Raw genomic sequence first — 22,107 nt, forward strand, 5'->3', positions numbered from 1 at the left:
AAACAGCTCGCTTGCATCATTTAAAAGCTTTAAAAAATACAAGAGCGCTTTAAAAGAAATTGCTAATTCTGCAGCCTCTGATCTGCAGGCAGCTAGGTCTGGATCTGAAGGCCTGAAGTCTTTCAAAGGTGATCAGTAAAATCTTAAAATCACATCTAACACTCACTGGTAACCAGTTTGTTGAAAGCAGAACACCTGTGTCTTGTACCAGCTTAAGGTGTGGGGTAGTTTTTTTTTGTCTTGAAGGAGCACTGTGAGTAAGGGACAGAAATGCAATGTAATATTCATAAATATGTTTTTATTGATGAATAACCACCTGAAACTGAGAATCTTTTAGTCTCTGTTAGCTCAGGATGAGCCCTATGATATAGATGGGCAACAGATCGTCTTCCATGGAGTCAGCTTTGTTTCTACAGTACATCAGAACAGACAAAACAAACTCTGACTCTCACATTTTTTACGTTACCTGAAGGCCACCGTAGATTCTCTACAAGGTAGGTAAGGGATTCGTGAGCAGAGCAGTATTTAGTTTGTTGCAGTCTACAACCTCACTGCTTTAACCCGTCAAAACCATGAAAACAATCTGACATAATATGAAAGAATAAATGTCATATTTGAGATCAGATCAAGAGAGCAAAGACCTGATATTTCAAGCTGCTCCTTGAACGATAAAAACTTTTCTTACTTATTTTTCAAATTAAACGTTATAGTATTGCTACACCCAGGTTTCTGGCTGCTGTTTTGACATTTGTGGACAGGAAGCCAAGATGCATTGGTGACAACCCTTTCTTTATGTCAAAGTATCTCTTTTTACCTTTGTTTGAGTTGAGTTTTCTGTCTGTCTTTATTTTGTACGGTAAATTAGACAAAAGGATGGCATGAAAAATGTGTAGTTTGTTGCACACACACAGCCATGTTGCAATGATCACAACACAAGATCTTATTTGTGATTACTAAACTGATTAACTTGTGTTTTGTGGGCTACGTGCAACACAATAAAATATGCAGGCCCTATGTGGACAAAAGCTTTTATAGGGCCATTTGAAAGATTTGAGTTTTTGGTTACTTGAGTTTATAGCTCAGTCTGGGTTTTTAAAAGTGATGGGTGCCTGATGAACTGATATATTTTTATCAGAAAATCCATGTATATTAAAATAAAAGCTTTATGGTGTTTTCAAACCACTTCAAGTGTCATGCAGGTCAACTTTCCAACTCTCCTGTTGTCAGCAGAGTTTTGACATCTTACTGGCAGTTTAAAAATAGCGGTGTCCCCTTTGGCTCTGCCACTTCACAAGCATGGATTAAATCTAACTGCAGCTGTGATGGAAACTAAGAATGGCACTATGATAATAACTTTTACATGCATTTAAAATAGAATATCTGTTGTTGGGGTTTGTTGCTATTCGATCCTGAAACTGTTCTTCACTTCTTATTCTTTTGGGATTTATTTGATTGTCAAATTCAATGGCAGGTGCAGCTCAGTTGATAATTTTGGATGCAATGATAGAAGTTTAACCTTGAATTGTGATTTCTTTGCACATATAAGCTGCATTAACTGTTCTTTGGCTATTTGCACGCAATGCAAAAAGCTGTAAACTCAACACCGACATCCTTTAAAGTTGTAGTAAACTTTTCAGTGAACAGTTGACTATTTACACATCCAGCATACAAAGCAACATTCATTTAGAGTCATGTTTCTGGCCACGTAAGTCCAATATCCTCCCTTTTAGCTCTAGTTTTGGTCTCCACCATCTCATGTAGAAAATATCTAGCTCTTTAGCTTTGTTCATCAGATATAGCTGTTGTTGGTGTTTAGCAGGTTGTGTAAAAGAGCTGCATGATGAGATGAAAATGAGATTATTAGAGTGGTAAAAGTGAACCAAATGGTAAAAATGCTGCCTGAAAAGACAAAACAATGAGACAAAAGATGCTGTAGAAGTGCTTTGTAGAGATAAGGGGATAATTATCTGTGGGTTCATTGCCACAAGCAACTTCTTTCAATTTACTCATAAGATAACGGCTTGTCTTGGACATGCCTAACAACGTCAAAGAAACACTGACTTTTGATGAGAAACTGCTTTATTCTGTGTTTTTACCAGTTTAATAGCCTGATCCAACCGTTTTGGAGAGGAGGAGACCTCTGGGGGTATTTTGGCTCCTGGTAAAAACCTCCTATACAATGGACACCTAAGAAATTCTAACTGGGAGAATTTTCAGCTGGTTGCAATTTCCAGTCCTCACCACTGGATGCCCCTAAATTTCCCTAAAAATGTAAGCCAAAAGATGTTTAAGTGCTCTGTAGAGCTGAGGGGGTATTATCTGTGGGCCCATCACAACAAGCAACTTCTTTTAATTTACACATAGAGATCAGATCTATTGTTTACAGAAAAAAATATTAACTATGGCAGCTTTAACTTTTGCGTTGTTATGTGCAGACTCTCAGTCCTTGGTACAGGGGCTGCTGTGAATGGTGTGGCATTGCAACTCAAAGGCAGCTCTTGGCAAGAGTGCGTCAGAGGACTTATGGGATCAAATATCATTCGTCACATACGGTGCGCACACACAAACACTGGCACACAGAAAACCCCTCTGTTCCTCAAATAGAGGGGAAAATTTGAGGCGACCACTGACATAAGGGGCTTGCCACTATGCTCTTGTTGATCCAAGGCTCTGTGAAGTCCTTGCTCTGCCAACAGCTACAAATATACACATCCAGTCCACAGTGTACATCGACACAAAAATGGAGTTGGCTTTCATCCAGTAGGCTTGAATCCCCATACAAACATTACAGTGCACACACACACTTGCAGATACACAGAGTAGTACAGACACATGCATGAACATCCTGGCCTGTGTGTGGTGTTGTGAGTGATTGGTGTGTATTTTGACACTGTGGATCAGAAATAGCCCCTCATGCCCAGAGACACACTGCTCCACATAAAGCTCTGTGTCTGCTCCTACAAATGTTCAGGATATCGCTCAGAAGGCAAACTTTATTTCCCATGGTATCCTCCTGGCGGTCTGCTGGTGCGGCACAGCCGGTGAGTAATCTTCCCTCAGTACTGTATTACAACATTTCATTAAGACATAGAACAAAAGTGGTGAAGTGAATGACAACCCACGCAAACTGCCCATGGTGACTCACATCTGATTTGCCAGTTATAAAACTGAGAGTTTGATTATTTTTTTAATACTGAGGCATTGATTTAGTTTTGCTGTTAGTATGCAAAGAGGAATAATTAAAAAGACGCAACCTTGTGTCTCTCTTTAGTCTGTGTCGTCTGTCATATCGAAATGACAGTTTCTACACCTACAGTCTTTTGATATGTCTCACCCTTCCGCTCTCTTATTAATTACCCAGAGATGTTTGTCACAGTCTATCTGCTGCTGTCTTTTCTCGACATTGTCACTCCACCTCCATATTTTTTTATGTTTCATTTTTTAATGACGCAGTATGACAGGAAACACAGAGATAATGAAAGTTTTGTGTCTTTTCCTAATTTCAGATATCAAAACTGAGGTAGGCCAGGAATACTTTTTTTATTGTAATGAATTGTTTCATTTTTCTTAAAGAGTTCCTAAAAATCCATACACTAAGGAATACTTTACATTTTGGGAATTTGGTTATTTTCCTTTCCAGTGTAAGATGAAAAAATATCTATGTGAAAGTTGAAATGTTTAGGATTTAAGTAGACATATTGACAGAAATGGAATATAATATGATATCAGTGTTTTCTTTAGTGTATAATCACCTGAAAATACGAATTGTTATCTTAACGTGAGACGTTTATGGGAGCAGGTTCTCATCTATGTTGCACCACAATGTTTCTACTGATTGGACAAACCAAATACTGGCCCTAGATAGAGCCATTTGTGATTTTGTGATTTTGCTTTGGCTTGCTCATAGTAGAAATTATTAACAAGAAAGCAAACAGATTTCCCAAAATGTGAAAGTATTTTTTAATGTTGTGAGATGATGCCAATATTAATATTGTCATTTTACTCAAGGCACTTTTTACTATTACTATAACTATTACTATTACTCTTAGACACTATTTACCTCTACCGATATCTTATCTAATCTTAATATAGTTCTCTATAAAAACAATAGCCTTATATAGCCTAATATATTTCAGGCCATTTTTTTTCCACAATTGTGAAAATAGCCCTAATATTCACACTGTAGTGTCTGAGGCGAGCGGGAATCAGGAGCTTTGGCCGCAGACACATTTCACATGAGCCTTGGGGAAAAGCTGATCGGTCTGGCTTCAATCGACAGTCCAGTGCTAAATTCTCAGAGGTCAAGACTGTGGGTTTTCGATCTGTGTCAGACCTAACAGCCATTGTCATTTCTCAAGAGGTTAATTATGCTGTCAATTTGATTTATTCAAACTAAGAGTGCAAAAGGTGAGCCTCTCATGACACAGATCTCCATGGTGATGAGTGGGTTGTGCACTCTGCTGTTTGCTCAGTTGGGCCTTCAGGGCTGAATTTACACAGGAGCTGAAAGTGTAAGTGATTATTTAACCCTGTGCTGTTGATCTTCATGTTCACACTTAAGGCTGCAGCCTCCATTAGAGACACTCAGGATTTGCTTCTGGGACTTGTGGTGTTAAGTAACCTGGAGGGCATGTTACATTATGCTACTGAAAACTTAGACCTGCATACTCTCCTTTTAGGCAGAATATGTATATAATATAACCTTATACAGTTTTTCATTAGATTTTGGATTATTGGAAAAGCAGTTTTGTGGCAAACAAAAGTTCATGATACTTACATGTTTTGTCAGTCAGTCATTTTCTGTAACCGCTTGTCCTCATAAGGGTCATCAGGCGTTACATGTTTTGTTGAGCAATAAAATCTTTACATTCTGAAATCAAATGAACACTGCTTTTAGAGTTTCGATTTCAGAAGTTTTGATTTTTGAAGCGTAAATGCAATCACTAGAGGTAAAAGCTAACATTAGGCTATAAACAAACTACAGCACACCACATTTCAGGAATCTTAAAAAAAAATTCACTCTAAGACAAGGGAAGCGGGAATGTTAAACTGCAAACTCATTTCTGTGTTTTAGGACTCATTCCTGCACCAGTCTTTACTGATAAGGGGGAACATTGAGAAAAAGTTTGTTGAATTTCCGTGAAATGACTCCTGTTATATAAAGAATAAATCACTTGAAGGAATATAAAAAAAAAGCTAACTTATGAAAAAAGAAATCTAAATAATAGAAAATATTTAGAGCATGTCTTTTAGGTGTCAGGAAGTGTGTGGGCAGTCATGAGCACAGTTATTTTAAAATACTGTCTGCGGGTAGAACATCCAATCAGTTGGAAATCCAGTCAGATCTGTTGTTTGATGATTATTGATAAATGCTTTTCCATCATTCATTCAATCTCTGTACCTGCCCTTTGGTATTCAAGGTCACAGAGACCAGGGTGAACACATGTTCATTCACATTCAAACATTTAAGTTTCCACTTTGAGCTATATGTCTGTAGACTGAGTGCACTTTACCCTCTGACAACAAGGCCACAGTTACCTTTAATTCAAGCTTTTAGGTTGTACAGAGACTTTCATAGTTGAATGTTTTTGCATGGTAGCCTATGCTGATGTTTTCAGTCTCTCTGGTCTCCTGTTGATCACCATATGCTAGTTTTTTGTAATTAGCACATCATGACCAAAGTCTGTCAACAAACAACCTTGCCTCACTTGTTGTTTTGTGCTTTATGGTAATAATGCTTTTAGCGGTACAGCAGTGCAAATATTCTAGGAAGACTTGACCTGATTTATTAGTAAATATCTAGTCAAATGATATTCTCCACTTTGGTTGATTTGCTGTCTTGCTTCCGCTCCACTTTTCTCATTTTCTGTCATTATCTCTGTCTCCACTTTATTGTTTACGTCTTTATTTTACCTCCATATACAAGAACTCTGGTTATTCCTGTTTCTCCCATATTAAATCACCCTCACTTCCTAGTCAGGGTTGATTATTGTTCTATGCTGAGTTTTGTGTGTCTGAGGTAAACTGTTTCATTAAGAGAGAAACTCTCAACACAGAAATTCATGCATGCATTTGCACACCCAAAAACCGAGTGCTCCTCAGTCATAATGCTCACTGAAAATGTCAAGCTGGAAAAAAACAAGGCTGGGCAAACAAGACTGTTTCAGAAACATAAGATGAACTAATATAATGGCATTTGTATGGCTGTTCAATTTTCTTTTTATAATGTGTCTTTACAGACTTTCTTTTTAAACTCCACTTTTGTTAACCATCAAACTTTTCCATGTATAAAGCTAAAATGTCTCCTCTAAGCCCTACGGCAAGCTGTAGTGCAAGCAGCTTGATTAGAAAGAAAAAAACAAAACAGTCAAACATTAATGTCTTCAGGCTGCAAACAAACAAGTCATACTGTGTTTACAAACCCGTTTTTTTGGAAAACAAATGAATGATAAAAACAAAAGTTATTTGATGGTGGCCACCAGGGGAGTGATTTAAAAATGACTCAGTAAGAGCACATGGAGTAAATTCATTCAGAAGAACACTGCACTGAGCTTTCATTTTGAAATATAAGAGTGTTTGAATTAAGCAAGGTGCTGAAGTGACGCTCTCTTCACTGCAGAGAGGAGGCAGGGAGACATTAAGGTAGAGATCAGAAGTGTGACTCAAAGCTGCGTGGATCTTATTGCCTGTTGCTTGACTGATACAGTCTGCTTCAGTGTGAATGGGTGCTGAATGAAAACATTAATTCATGCACATGGACACAAATGGGTGGTCGGGGAATTGAGGGCAGTTGCGTGTTGGATGTTAATGAGTTGGGTGTACTGGATAGGTTACAGAAGTGGTTATATTCCCCTATATATTCCATTGGCTTTTTGGCTGATGGGTAGACTGTATCCAATCAGAAAACGAGGTAGGTCCTTGGTGTATATACTAGGATTCGTTTTTGGAAGTGCACCATTTTTTAACCAAACAAAATCTAAATTGCATTATTTGTAACAAAACATTTAGCTTTTTTTCTGTCTGTGTTTGTTACTGTCTGTTTACTGGTATTATAATTCTTGAAAGCTCCTGCTTTATCTATATGCAAGGTGAAGTCCAAAAACTACATGATAATGAAAGTGGTAATAATCAAAAGTTACAGTAATTAATACAATTGCTCTAATTTGTCACTTTTACTCCTCTGAAACAATCATATAGGTCTTTCCAGCACCCAAAGGTCCTTCTTGTGTACTACGATTTTGGTATTGTTGAGTTATTACATTTTAACATGGGTGGATTATGACAAAATGGGACTCTGGGCACCCAACCTCCTCTCCTACATAGGTATGTGAAGACCCCTTATTTGCATATTTATAATCAGTGTCCAACTGTGTGTGACTTATACCTTTACTGATCATTAAGTGGGCTGACAAACAACTATGATGGATACATTTTCAGTTTCATTTAGTGCAACTTTTGCCAGTAAACATTATATTAAAAAAATATAAAAGAACAGCAATTAACACATAAAACATAGTAATGATGGAAAACTGACACTAATTCGCTGCAGTGGTATTTTAAAAATCCCAAGCTTTGTTCTCTGAGAAATATCTCTCGATCTGAAAGCAGGACGTTCCATCAGAAGCTGCAGGGAGTAACAAGAGGTTGAATTTGCTCACCATTTCTTCTAAATCTGCCAATCTTGGAGCCCATCGGCTATAGGTCTGATGAGGATAAGCCTCTAGATGTAGAACAGACAACATACAGCAAGCGGATATCCGGGCTAAGACCTCTTCGTGTGCCACTCATTCCAGCTAATCTCTTTAAAACAGTATCTGCATATGAGTACAGATCAACTTTTTCAAAAAGCTAGCCGAAGGGTTCTGCTGTTCCATTTTGGCCAGTGCCTTTACAAACCAATGGTCGTCTGTCGCTCAAACGTAATTGGCCAATACTACTGGGACTACATCTGTTCATAGAGATCACAGCAGGACAAACACAGTCTCGATCTACCACCAGATGACAGTCCTGTACTTGACGCTGTAACTACTTTTTTTATTGTGCTGACTGGGAAGAGACGGCTCACTAAGTTTTAGATAATAAAATCTGATGACGCACATGTTCGGCACTGGGACTCCTGAGCACTTTCTCTCTCCCTCTCTCCTTTCACCATTTTTCTCTAACTCTTTCCATATTTGTTTTTCCCTGCGAAGATGGAAAGAAGAGACATACTCCCTTATAATCTTACTTATTTCCCAAAAGAGAGTGTTTGAACACCTAACCCACTTAAAGTGGAATAAGTGACAGAACAGTTGAGTGTGTGTGTGTGTGTGTGTGTGTGTGTGTGTGTGTGTGTGTGTGCAAACAAGGTTTAAATTGTAATCCAGGGATTCACTTGTGGTTTTATGAGTGACTCTATCACGGTCTGCTGATGTGGTTGATGCAGAAAACAAGCTGAGAGTCAATACTGTGCTGTCATTTCATCGCATCATAGCGCACACATTGCTGCAGACTGTGTGGTGATGTATGTTCATATCAGAGTGTGTGCAAGACAGAGAGAGAGACAGAGGCAGAAAGACAGACATACCCACAAAATGAATAAGAGATGCTCAGCTCAGCCCTCAGGCTCTTTGCTTTGTTCTCTGATGCTCAGTATTACCCCCACAAACCTTTGTCTTCAAGCCTTGCTGGTGTCACTGCCAGATGTTTTCCACTCACATCTGGCACTAATGTGTGTTGCTCACATGTTGTGCATCCAGAAAGCCCAACAACATCTCCTTGTGTTTCCAGGCTTTTTTTTTTTTTGCCTGCGGATGAGTATCGGCACTGATAAGTCCCATTGAATCTATTAGCTGTGGCTGTCTCGTTAACTCCTGTGAGACCTGAGGGTTGAACTCTCTCACTCACACACAGACACACACACAGACACACACACACACACGCACAGTGGCCAGGCTGGGTGGGTTTATGGTGTAATAAGTGCGCACCTGACCTTAATTCAGCTGCAGTTGTTTTGCAACAAATGGGCAGATGTCCATGAGAGAAGGGGGGCTGAAGAAGGGAAGAAAGGGGAAAGAAAATAGTGTGGAAGGCAACAACTAGTTATTGTTTTCAATACCAGTTTTCTATTGTATTTTCAATTAGTCAAGAAAAATTTAGTCTATAAAAGGTCAGAAATTAGTAATAAATCAAGTTGGCATCTTCAAATTGCTTGTTTGTGCAACAGTTCAAGCTTCAAAGGTATGTTACACTAATTGAAAACAGAAAAAGTCAGAGAATGTTTGCCATTTTTTGCTTGATAAATGACTTTAAATATCCAAATTGTTGGATAACTTGGTTTCAATTTATTCAATTAATTAATTAACTTATGACAAAGAGCACTCTGGATGTGAAGATAAGAGGGAAAAGTAAACAAGAAGGCAAGATGTCTGTAAATTTGGACACAGTCTCAATGTTTTTCTTTTTTTCCCCATATGGTTCCTTGGGCACTAACTTGACTCACTTTTTTCCTCTCTGCTTTTCAGACACTTTCCCTGTCTGTCTCTTCTCTCACAGGACTTGATGTTTGGCAGGTGTTGTGTCTCACATGCAGCTCTGCAGTTGGAAATCTTTTTCTCTTTTAATTCAATAAACAGCCCCTGAACAGTGCCACCATTTTGCCTTTCGTTTGTAAAATGGTTGTCCTTATAGTGCAAAATAAGTTAAGCAGAAACAAACATCAAAATTAAACAATGTATAATGGCAGTGTGAAAACAATGTGAAAGTAGTCACTCTGACTGATGAACCTATAGAGAATTAACAACCAAATCTGCAGCTCTCCTTGGCCCTCTGCATAGCGAGTTTCAGCTCATTGTTTAACCGTTCAGCCTGCAACTTTACTGTGTTGTTTCACTCCTTGTCCCACTGTACACTACCCTGCTCAGTGTCAAACAGACGACAAACACGGTTAGCAACTAACTCGTGAACATAGTGGAACATTTAGCAGCTAAAGAACCAGGTATTTACCTCTTTGTTTGTTAGAGACCATAAACAGAGGTAAAAGAGGGTGAATATTGGACTTACATTCATCACTTTTGAAAAATAATGAAAATGTTGCTCTGACATTGCAGGATATGTAAATATGCAACTGATTGTATGTTGGGATTAGCTAGAGACCAGAATACATATTTTTACAAGGCTGTAAACATATTTATTTCTGCAATAACATTGTTTTGGAGCCAGCCTCAAGTGGCCAATCGATGAACTGCAGTTTTTCACACTTCTACATTGGCTTGATTTTTCAGCCTCAGAGGTTGTTGGTTGTAGGTGACACAACTGAAAAAATAAGCAATATTTTTGAAATGTCAATAAAACACAATTGTGAGATGACTGTGTTTCCACTGAGTGATCTTATGTGACTATTCTCGCGATGTTATGCACTTCTCCTCTGGCGATATCATTCTAAGGAGCATCGTTATGGATGTTCAAAACATCAGCCGTTTTTTTTCTATTTCAGCCACTGCACTCGCTGTCATTGTTTCCAATTGGAGGCGATGTAGATGTGTTATGCGAGCGATAATGGAAAGACAAGCGCCTTTACGTGGGAGCATCCACGTATTAGGGATTTCTGGTAGGTAATAGTTCACGATTTCACAGAGGAATTGTGGATTCAAAACATCCAGAAGATCTACTCAACTTTTTAAGAGTTATGCAATGCAGTAATCTCAGTAACCTGTTGTAGTGCCTGCTGCATCATCCCCAAGGGAGCCAGTTCCTACTGATATGTGCATAGCATTAGCATCATGTGACCTATAAAAGTGAAAAAAGTATTTCCATTGCAGTTTTACGAACACTGGCTTTTCTATAATTGCCTTAAATACCACCTAATGCGAGCGTAAAAACTTTTTTGTGATAAATTGGAGTTATTTTTAAATTGACATGTTCCTATTAAACATATTTTATATCCGCAATTTCAATTTGCGCAACTTGAGGGTTACTGGAAACCTGCCAAGTAAGGCCAAGCAATGTCCCGTTCTATTTTAAACTGAAGTTAACTCTTCACTGGCTTTGATGCTGTTGCCAAGAGTGACTGGGAAACATTTAATTACTGTCTTAAAATCAATGAAAACTTCGCACATTGAGGTCTGTGGAAAATCCTGATATCAAGCCAGGATGAGTATGTTTTGTAGCCAATTGCTCTGCATTTTGAATTGTGCTAACCTGTGTGAAAAGTACTATAACAATAATGTTTGATTGATTGAACAAACAGATGTGGTGGTGTGTCCACCACTTCTTGCTCCAGTAACAGACTGACAAAAAGCAACAAGCAGAAGCTCAAATTCTGACTTAAAACCGTTTCTTTAGAATCTTATTTACTGTCTACAGCCAGCGTTCTGAATATAACCTGTTGGCTAATGTTGTCACATGATCAGCAGGTGGAACAGTCTGTACTGTCATTACATAACCAATTTGTTGTTAGACTGTTCAATTTTTAGATACAACTGCCTTGTGTCAGTTTACAGAACTGCACACATCAGCATATTTTATTGTTCTTTGGCTGATGGGTCCAGACTTTTTGGCCTGCTTTATTTTAAAGTGACTAGCTGCATTAAACAGAAATGCAGGGTCAGCTTGTATTTTAGCAGGCGTAGCATTCGAGGAGACATGATACAGCTGTGCTCTGGAAAGGACATCACACTTAAACATTGTCAGCACACACTACTGCATATATGATCATGCATGACATAAACAGTCAATCAACAACTATGTCTTTCAAATAATTTTTAAAAAGAGGGGAGAGACAAGAAAGCAGACAGAGCTGTTTGTTTGGTACATTTTCATGTTTCCCCCTGAACACTCTCTTACTGTGGCTGCCAAATTTCTCAGTAACATGGATATTCATAGTGTGACCCTGGGCATGATGCCAGTGGGAATAAGGATGCGCAGTATGTGGGCTTTCCACAAATGTGAAAATGCAGATACAAATATTTTAGCTATGTATGGGAAACAACAAGTCAAGAAAATTCAAGGGAAGGCCAGATAGGGAAATATATTCCAGTAAAAATGAACTGAGAGTCTTGACAGTGGCACAGTAACAGAACTCATGATGAGTCATGTGTCTCAACCATCAAAAAAAAAAAATCCAATCGACCTTTAGAGTGAAAACAAATGTTTAACTTAAACTCAAAAGAAAGTTGAGATCACTTCATGATAAGTAGTCATTGCACCCTGGCATAGAAAGTTTGAGTCATGGGCCCAAGGTCTAAAAGTCTCTTTAAAAACTGAACATTTGCATACATGTGCCCTGTAGATGGTTTAACTAGTGATTGTGCAACTGCTCCATCAGAACATATGTGATGCTTCGATTAGCATGAAAAGCAATTTTCATTCTAATTGAACTGTTTCCAGATGATCAACATAATGTGTGTTTGGAGGATAAAACGAGAACATCAATATTAGTTTTATGTCTGCGTTAAAGGCCTGTCACACCAGCCAGTGGTGGGCCGTTGGTCCATGTTGGACCATCAGTGAGCATCTGACGCCCTGGTTTTTGTGATGTGTGTGTTACATTAGATACAATTATTTTTCTTAGCCATTAAGCTTTTTAGCAGAAATGGTTTTCTTTGTGTTATTGTTCGTCAACACACAGTAAATACAATTTGTTCTTTCATCATGTTGTTAATATTCTAACTGGCTGACTAGCATTTTGAATCTGCTCTGTTAGTCTTCCAGTTTTTCTTTCTGAAAGACTGCTGGTATAGAGAGTTGTGTTCTTTCTGGTGCAGAATGTACATGCTAGCTGATGGTCAGCTATTGTCTTTGCGGTATGTTCATGTGCAACATTTGTGCCTAGACACAGGCAACAAAAGGGGATGCAGCAACTGGCTATTTGGGCCTTAAAGGAATACTTTAAAAATTTGGGAAATATGCTTCTTGCAGAGAGTCAGAAGAAAAGGCCTCTCTCATATTTTTACACTGAATATGAGGCTACAGCCAGGGGACCATTAGCTTAGCATTAAGATGGGATAACAGCTAGGCTGGCTCTATCCAAAGGTAATCCACACACACCCTTACGTGCTAGTGGTTTCCTTGATAATTCTTGCATAGCATACTCTCTGGTCCTTCAACTGACCTCATTTCCCACTTTGTTTCCTCCCTTTCACAAAAGATCACTCATGTGATAAGAAAGACATGACATTCGCAGCTTATTATGTAAAACCCAGTTACATTGCATCCTTCAGTGATCAAAGAGATTGAATCTGCACGTGAAATGGGGTGTCGGCTGAGGAATCACATTGCAGCAGAATCACATATTCATTTAAATAAAAGAGTTTACATCATCCCCCACAGTGACATCATCCCTCCCAACCAGTCTGCAAGCATGACATCATCCTCTTGGTATGTGATCCCCCCTGTGAGGTTTTGTACTGGTGTGCAGAATGTGATTAAGTATTCATGAGCGGGTTCCCTGTTTTGAGTCGCACAGACACTGCAGGGCCCGCGAGGCTGTTTATTATAGGGAGTCAACTCACAATGTTGATAGAGAACTAAAACCTTGACTCATCTACTGAAGTGATGATACTGTAGCTCTGCCATAAAATCTACTTACTGGGCAATGATGACATGGGAATAATCACGACGAATCATGAATCATGTTGGTGCAACACGTTTGTCCTTTTGGCAGGGACAGAGCTCTCTGAACCTGGGGGAAATCACACACTTCTTTGCTGGATGGTATTTGCTGGGCCAAAGTGGTGAATTTTGTCAATATAAGAATTAGGCTTGTAGGCACAGAGTACTCATACATACAAGGAATTGGATCCTGGTAACTCACAATCTGCTTAGAGTAAATAAACTGAGATACTTTTCCTATACTTATTTGTACATTCATTAATTAAGACCATACCGGGCCTGTAACCCCTAATACATCATGTTTTAACTATAGGTGGAGGTAAATTAATAAATAAGTAAATAAATAAATATGTGCACTTAATGCCATAAATGTATTAAAGAAGATGTGTACTTAAGCCAGTGAAGACCAAGAAATATTAAAATACACATCAAGATACTAAGGTATAACATTTTAAATCAATAACAACAGCTGAACAAACACATATTAAGCATTATGTTATTTAAAACCAGACATGTTGCTTAAACCTACAATAATAATCTTTGAATTGTCTATGACTGATATTTGACATATAGTTATCAGATGTAATATATGCCCTTTACTAGTCTGTCATGGATAAAGATCAGATTTTATCATTTCTTTATTTGTATAACTATCTTTTTTTTTTCTGCACCACAAAATTATCCTTATGCGAGGATTACATACCAAGAGGGTGATGTCATTCCTATCACAGGTTGGGATGATGTCATTGGAGGGAATGATGTCATCTCTTCATTTTAAATGCATACTGTTGTAGGTTTCTGCTGCCGTGTGCTCTGCTGCTCACGCTCTCTTTCACATCTCTCTCTGATCACTGAACCGAACATCTTTACTTGCTTTTATAGTCTGTATAGCAGCAAGCTGTGACTCTTACTTTGATACTGTGCTGTTAAGGAATGGAAAACATTCCCCAAAACAGGGATCAAGCGCAGATGAAAGTGCTTCAGAGATCTTGGTTTACGGGAATAATCTAATAAGTGATTAGCTTTGGCAGCATGTTTGTTTTTTCTTTCTTTTTCTAGAATTTGAAGTATGTTGACTGTATGAGTAATGTCGGCAGTAGGTGTGAATAAGACTCTGTCTCCATGTTTTCCACTATTAAAAATAGTTCCCCATTTAGAGCATTTAGCTTTTTTTTATATCAGGTTCTAATTTCAGTTTGTGTTTTTTTTAATTACTGATTTTTAAAATAATCAATCTAGGCCATTCTGTCATCACTGCCATTTTTTTTAGTTTCATCCAGTTTGCTGGTATTATGTAAAGCAGCTGACACTGGTACATGTTTGCAATCAAAAGCCACCTGGTAATAACATGACTTTAATCGGCAAACTAACAAAAGAGAAATGACGGCAGAAAAAAAAAACCTCATCACATTCGTCTGCTGATGCGTACGCTTTCTTCAGCTCTGTAGGTATTCTGGATGTGTGTGAAACCAGACGCTGCTAATCCCCAACAGTCATTGCAGCATTCAGTGACAGAGTGAAACCAGACTGCTGACAATAACAAGCAAAATCTACCCTGATAAAGATTAGTGGGCTGTGAAAGTGAAGTGATGTTCCTTCATTATGACGCAGATCAGGAATATCCTTGCAAATGAACCCCCCTCCTTCACATATGCAAATTTATGCGAACACAGTGACGCATCCTTTCTACGTCATAAAGTTTGATCGTGACTGCAGGCTGTGTCTCACGCCATCTCTCTCACAGACACTCTCAAGCCAACCTGTATTACTATCCTGTTAGGGGATTGCTTTGCATCTATTTCCTGGAAGCTTGCCCTAACTTTAACCCTATCCGTTCCCTAACCTTAATGTATCCTCAGTCCAGTTTAAACCTGGAAAGCATAATAATTTTGCGGTTGGCATCCTGAAAGAAGGCCCTGAGCCCAAATCTGCCTACCAGCTGTGTTCATTTTGGACTGCATGTTTTCCCCATTTTTGCAGATACTCCAGTTTCCTCTTACAGTCCAAAGGTATGCAGGTAAGATGAACTGGAAACTCTAACTTGCCCACATGTATGAATGCGACTGTGAATGCACGTGTAAATGTCTGTATACATGAGGCCTGTTATGGGCTGGCAACTCTTCCAGAATGTCCACTGCTTCTCAGTCACTGTGCAGTATCATAAACTGTATGAATGGATAGGTCTACCATTCACGCATAGGCAAATTATGAGACTATGGGTCCCTGGGCGCAGATTTGCAAAGGGCCCCACCACCTCTCTCCAACATAGCAACAAGATACCCAAGGTTTATGGTGTTTTGTGTTTCTTTGTTGTCATTACACATCTTTTTGTGTTTTCTTTTGTCTCTTTGTGGTCATTTAGTGTTTCCTTTGGAGGGTATTGTATCTTTCTTTAGTCGTTTGGGTCTCTGTGAGGTAAGTTTGAGTCTTGTTGAGGTAATTTTGAGTCCTTTTGGTCATTTTATGTCACTTTGTAATAATTTTGAGCCTCTTTGTGGTTGTGTTGCTCATATTTGTAGTTGTTTAGTGTCTCTTTCATTCATCCATTGCATCTTGCTGATTTTAAGTCTCTTCCTGGTCAGTATGTGTTAGTATGTGTGACATTTTGCAAATGCAGCCAGAGGGCCCTCAAACATTTTGGGTCCCTAGGCCTGTGCTTGGTAGGCCCATTCAGTAACGTAAGCATGCCTTGAACCTATCTTGTTATCACGATATTCACTTATCCTGGCTTATCAGTGTTGCTAACACATGACACTTCACATAATGCCTATTATTTAGGGCATTTTTTATTGCACAGTTCTAATTTGTGCTGACCCCAGTTGTTGGTACACTCATGCAGACTGCTACTGACGTAAACAAGCAGTTAGATGTGTTGGGAACATTACATTGAACCTTTTTGTATTGATCTGTGAGAGAAGAAAGAGAGCTGGCACACCCTGCAAAACACTGGGGGATAAATAGTAGTAAACAAGCATTTGTAGATGTAATTAATCCGCCTTATTTAATGAATGTCTTAATGTGCTTCGGTCAATTTGCAGCAATGCAATCATTAGTTGCCACTGTAAATATTCCATGTAAAGGCAATACATCCATGGAATTTTTATTTATTTATTTTTTGTCTTTTTTTACTCTTACAATAACTATATACATGCAGTTTAAAGTGCAAATCTGGGCAATCTAATGTATGAATCCAATGCTGTTTGAAGAGTCGATATGACAAATAAATATCAAGCCAGTGGGAAACACTGATAAACCCTAATAAGCATTGCCCTATTCTGTCAATGTCCACCTTTACTTTCATCATACGGACAATACCTGTGTTTTCCATCGACATGAACTATCTAAAATGCGATGTTCTGTCACCTCTGTTCCTATCTGGCTTTATGCTCAGCATCCGCAAGTTACTATTATAATCCTGACGGCGATAGTGGAGCAATGTATGGACACAAGGCAGCATTACAGTAACAATCTGTATTCAGCTGGTGTGCCATGGAAGTTTAGGTAAAGTATAAATACAACATGCAAATTTCAGGCCACATCTTCAGGACAACACATTCATTCAGTATTCATTCCTCAAAATGGAGTTCCTTGTATAGTTAATACAGTCACAGACATATTTTCCATTCAAATAACGGATTATTGAGTGGACTGTCTGTTTGGGTTTGGAAAACTAGGTTGACTTAGTGGCGTGGCCAAGGATCCACATCTGGATGGAGACTTTTTTCCAGGACTAAAACAGTGGGCTTTTTGGGATAATTTGAAAAAGTTGAGTGTCAGCTGGAGCTGCATGAGATCACTGTACACTACTAGACTGTTTGCACCTACGTTTGTCACCATTTTGCTGCAATCTCGTGATTCCTATGAATATAGGGCAAGTTTGTGTGACTGAGCATCTGGGGCGGGGGGGTTTAAACTGACAGATGCAACTCTGTATTTCCCAAGAAGTCTTTTTATAGAGGCAGACATACAGGAAGCAGAGAGGAGTAGTATTCAGTGGAAGACGGAGACGCTGGGGAGCTACAAGCATTTTGTATTATGTTGGCTTTCATGTTGCCAGCAGTCTACTTATCATCACATACAGTTTATGATAAGTGGGAGTGGCCATCTCCAGTTCTTTTGCAAACTGAAAGATAAGCAAACGGCACATTTTTAATTTTTCAAAACGTGATTTGCCTGTTAGGGAACAAATTTCATAATACACTATCAAAGTTTTGCTGGCAAGGAGTGCCTGTGTGAAAGATGATCTTTTCCACCTTTGTCTCATGGGTATGGTCATCTTAAAAAGATGGCAGAAATAGTGTTTCACTTCTTAAAGATTGTTTTAAGAATATATTCACTTGTTAGCAGCAGAATAATCACCACAAATTCATTTGCCCAGCTGCACACTTATTTAATTGTAAAAATGCTTCTCCAGAATAATAAGTCAAACAAGATAGGAAGTTGCTGGTCTACAGAGATATTTGGTATGTGTACAGAACATTTCTGGCGAATAGCAGGGGTGGAAGGAAAAAACATGGACAGTTAAAAGTGAGACATTCTTAAGATATGACAAAAACTGGACAAAAATGAGCATAATAGGGCTCCTTTAAAATAACTAAAACCTGCAATATATGAGTCGTAGTTTTGCATTTCTTTGTAGTCATTATGCATCTTTTTGTGGTTTTGTGTCTCTTTATGGTCATGTTGTATTTCCTTGTGGTTGTTTTGTGTCACTTTGAGATCATTTTGTCTCCAAGTGGTTTTTATATGTGTCATATTTTATAATATATCATATAAATATTAAATCTCAATCTGCAAAACTAGCTTTGGATGTCATGTTCTGACATGCAACTCTTGTGGAGCAGAAGTAGACTTTTGAAACACTCAAGTACAAACACTTTAAAACTGCACTCAAATATAGAACCAGGGTGGATATATCTTACTGTAAATTTTACATCTGACATGCTGCTTTTTTTTTGGTCCCGAACAATTGATTGTTCCAAGAAAGCTGCAGCGTGCATGCTGAGTGGTAGGATTTCCGGAGGTGTTCCTGAACGCACCACGGTGGGCTGGACGCTTTTGCGTCTCTCGGAGCCTCTCTGTCTCTCTGCTCTCTCTCTCTCTCTGTACTCTGTCTCTCTGCTCTCTCTCTCTCTCTCTCTGCACTCTCTGTCTCTCTGCTCTCTCTCTCTGAGTGTGTGCGTGCTCTCTCTCTCTCTCTCTCTGTGTGTACTCTCTGTCTCTGCTCTCTCTCTCTCTGAGTGTGTGCGTGCTCTCTCTCTCTCTCTCTCTGTGTACTCTCTGTCTCTCTGCTCTCTCTCTCTCTGAGTGTGTGCGTGCTCTCTCTCTCTCTCTGTGTACTCTCTGTACTCTCTGTCTCTCTGCTCTCTCTCTCTCTCTGACTATGTGCGTGCTCTCTCTCTCTCTCTCTCCCTCTGTGTACTCTCTGTCTCTCTGCTCTCTCTCTCTGAGTGTGTGCGTGCTCTCTCTCTCTCTCTCTCTCTCTGTACTCTGTCTCTCTGCTCTCTCTCTCTCTCTGACTATGTGCGTGCTCTCTCTCTCTGCTCTCTCTCTCTCTCTCTCCCTCTGTGTACTCTCTGTCTCTCTGCTCTCTCTCTGTGTACTCTGTCTCTCCTCGCTCTCTCAGCTCATGCGTTCAGTCTCGTTTCTTTACGCCGGGGGGCTCGGCTGGTCTTTACGTGAGGGAAAAGAGCGTGAGAAAGCGAAAAAGGTTCTCTTAGGGCATCATCGTTGTTGGTCTGGGACCCAAACATGGACAGAGGACTCTGACAGAGGTGCACAAATCTTAGCTGAGGACTTAAACTCACCTGGATGAACTCCGAGTCGGACAAAAGAAAACCTGAAAGCGAAGCCAGGAGAAACTTCAAGGAGCGTTGTAAGGAAACCTTTTGTCACTAATTTGTTACTTTTAAGGCTTTTAGAAGCACGTATGATGTACGTGCCAACATTCTCGTGACCTTTCTGTCTCTCTTTCACGCTTAGGCGGTAAATTACTCACCCACCTCTGTTAAACTGTCAAACTGACAGGTCTGTCATTTCTTTCAATTTAGGCTCCACTGAGAGCCTTAGATAGATAGATAGATAGATAGATAGATAGATAGATAGATAGATAGATACTTTGTTAATGTCAGTGGGAAGATGCCGTGCATTGCCTGTTGGTGAGTTTAGCCTATATGAACTTTTTTCAGACTTTTTTTGCTCTTGTTCATGATTTACTTCTCATCATGGGAAACAAGTGTTATAAACATAAAAAGTCAATGTAAATGTCACATAAATGTTACATGCTTGCTTTTTGTGTGGAAACTTTAAAGAGAAAGAAAAGCAACTTGATAGAATAAGAAATATGCTGCTGATGGGGGAGGAACAAGCCCCGGCGCGCCTCCTCTGCAGAGCAGCCTGAGACTGGCAGGGAGTGACTCACAGCAGGATGAATAGCTGGCGAGGTGGAGTACTTGGAGGACACGGAGCAGAGGGGCAGAACTTCCTTTTTGGATGTGGAAAATAGTTTCAGATGGCTGTCTTGATCCTAGCATAATTGTTTCCAAAGAACGTGATGGAGCAAAGATTGCCGCCAACTTTTTATTAGAAAGATAATATCAATCGTTGGTTCTTTAGAGAGGTGTAGCTTTACCTCAGCTCTCAGTCTGTTTTTATACCACAACAAATGCTGCAAGATAGTTAAAAACAAACAAACATTCAGGGTATTTACATAATCTTTATTAATACAGTGATATAGGTTAAAGTCAGGTCATGTGGGACATCAGGTAATAGGAAACAAAGATTTGACATCGTTTTAAATATCAGCAGCCAAACATGGTATTGCCTTTATTAAAATGAAATAATCATTTGGATTGGTCTGAGATGACTAGGATGGCAGGGTAAAGATTACAGAAATAGCAGGTCTCAGAACTTGAAAGGTAAGCTGTTTGTCATGTTGATTATCACTTTTTGGTATTAAGAGTGCTGCAGCTAAAACCTCACATGGAAAAAGGTCCTGAGTGAGTGTATTCAAGTGAAATGGGACAAATAAAAGCTAATATGGGGCATTTTACTGAAGTGAATTTTACCTTAACAGCTGTAATATTTTACCTGAACATATCATCAATATGAAGTAGGGGTCCTTGATGCCTTTGAATTGCCAAAGTGTCTAAATTATTTTATTTGACAACTTAAATGCTTAATTGAAATGTAACAGTGATACATAACACACTGTAAAAGTGACACCTAAGGTAGTCTTCAGAATTTTAGGGGCTTTTCTTGGTAACCAACCAAAAAAGTCTGACTTTACCCTAGGCATCGGGGCAGTATGTCATGAAATGTTTGGCTCCTGTCCAAAAGTATTGAAAACTGATCTTGTGAGAATATGTAGTCCACTTACAAGATGTATTGAGCATGGACCTCATTCGTCCCTTTCCTTTGCATTGTATCCCTCCATGCTGGTGACAGCCATGGCCAGAGGCATTCTGTATTTGGGTTGTCTCTACATCATTATGTCCTGTTCTCAATATTTTAATACCAACGTAAGGGAATTTCTTTAAATTTGGCACAAAGTTCCACTTGGACTCAAAGACAAACGGAGTAGATTTTCAGTGTCACAGTGACACTGTCTTTCTCATTTTTATGAACGTGATATCTCAAAATGACCATGAGGGATGTTTTTTTCAAATTTGGCAAAAACAGCCACTTGGTCTCAAGGATGAATTGATTGGAATTTTACGGTCAAAGGTCAAGGTTACTGTAACCTCACATAACACACTTTTGGCCATAACTCAAGAATTCAGAATCTAATTCTGTCAAAATTTCACACAAATGTCTAAAAGGTTAAAATGATGAAGTGATGACATTTTATAACCAAAATGTCAAAGATCAGTTTTACTGTGGCATCATAATGTTCTGCAAAACACTTCTCTTGCCCTTATCCAGTGTCACAACTCAGAGACAGAGAGGTAGACATTTGGTCAGATACTGAATTGGTGACAATAATCTTTGGATTCTACTTTGTTCATTTGTCCCACCTTGGTGACTGGCTAACTTGTCTTTGGAGCATCCGTTGACCTTCTTAGGGCAGTTTTGTTCAGAAAATGATTGTAAGACTAGAGTTACATCAACATTAGTCAATTAATATGATTTGAGTAATGAATATTATGGGCTCTGTGGTTATAGACCAGCAACAACAACAAAAAAGATAATCTTGTTACCAACCAGTTAACTCTTTAAAGCTTGAAATTCTAACACATGGTGATAAGTGTAAGTGACATGTGTTTGGTATTACTGTCTCTGAGATTTTGATTGGTCCTTAAAAGACTTGGGAAATATGATGATGAACACTATGACATGATATGAATTTGGTGGCATTTATAGTGTGACAGCTATCCTATAAATATCTCTGATTAGATTAAACCTGTGTAGGCAGCGGTGCAAATCTGTGAGCAGGATTGCTATTTGGCAACGTCTGTAAAGGTGGGAGATTATAGACATTCCTGTCTGGTGATGTTATCCATGAACAGTTTCTAAATA

General features: G+C 38.9%; 1 protein-coding gene across 3 annotated transcripts in view; it reads left to right on the forward strand.

Moving 5' to 3' along the window:
* The first annotated feature begins 2,913 nt into the window (after nt 1–2,913).
* Nucleotides 2,914–22,107, forward strand: part of lepr (leptin receptor) — a 46,885-nt gene continuing 27,691 nt past the window's right edge. For 2 of the 3 annotated variants that reach the window (XM_042514734.2, XM_042514721.2), the window contains exon 1: nt 19,190–19,465. Coding sequence is in view for 1 of the 3 variants with exons in the window: in XM_042514721.2 (XP_042370655.2) it covers nt 19,402–19,465 (64 nt within the window). In the remaining 2 variants the exon portion in view is untranslated. Of the gene's footprint in view, nt 3,042–19,189; nt 19,466–22,107 lie in introns of those variants that run through there. The other variant, XM_042514739.2, reaches the window with a different exon arrangement.

Source organism: Plectropomus leopardus, chromosome 5, assembly GCF_026936395.1.
Source record: "Plectropomus leopardus strain MGB_pleo_1.0 chromosome 5, ASM2693639v1, whole genome shotgun sequence".
Classification (NCBI taxonomy): domain Eukaryota; kingdom Metazoa; phylum Chordata; class Actinopteri; order Perciformes; family Serranidae; genus Plectropomus; species Plectropomus leopardus.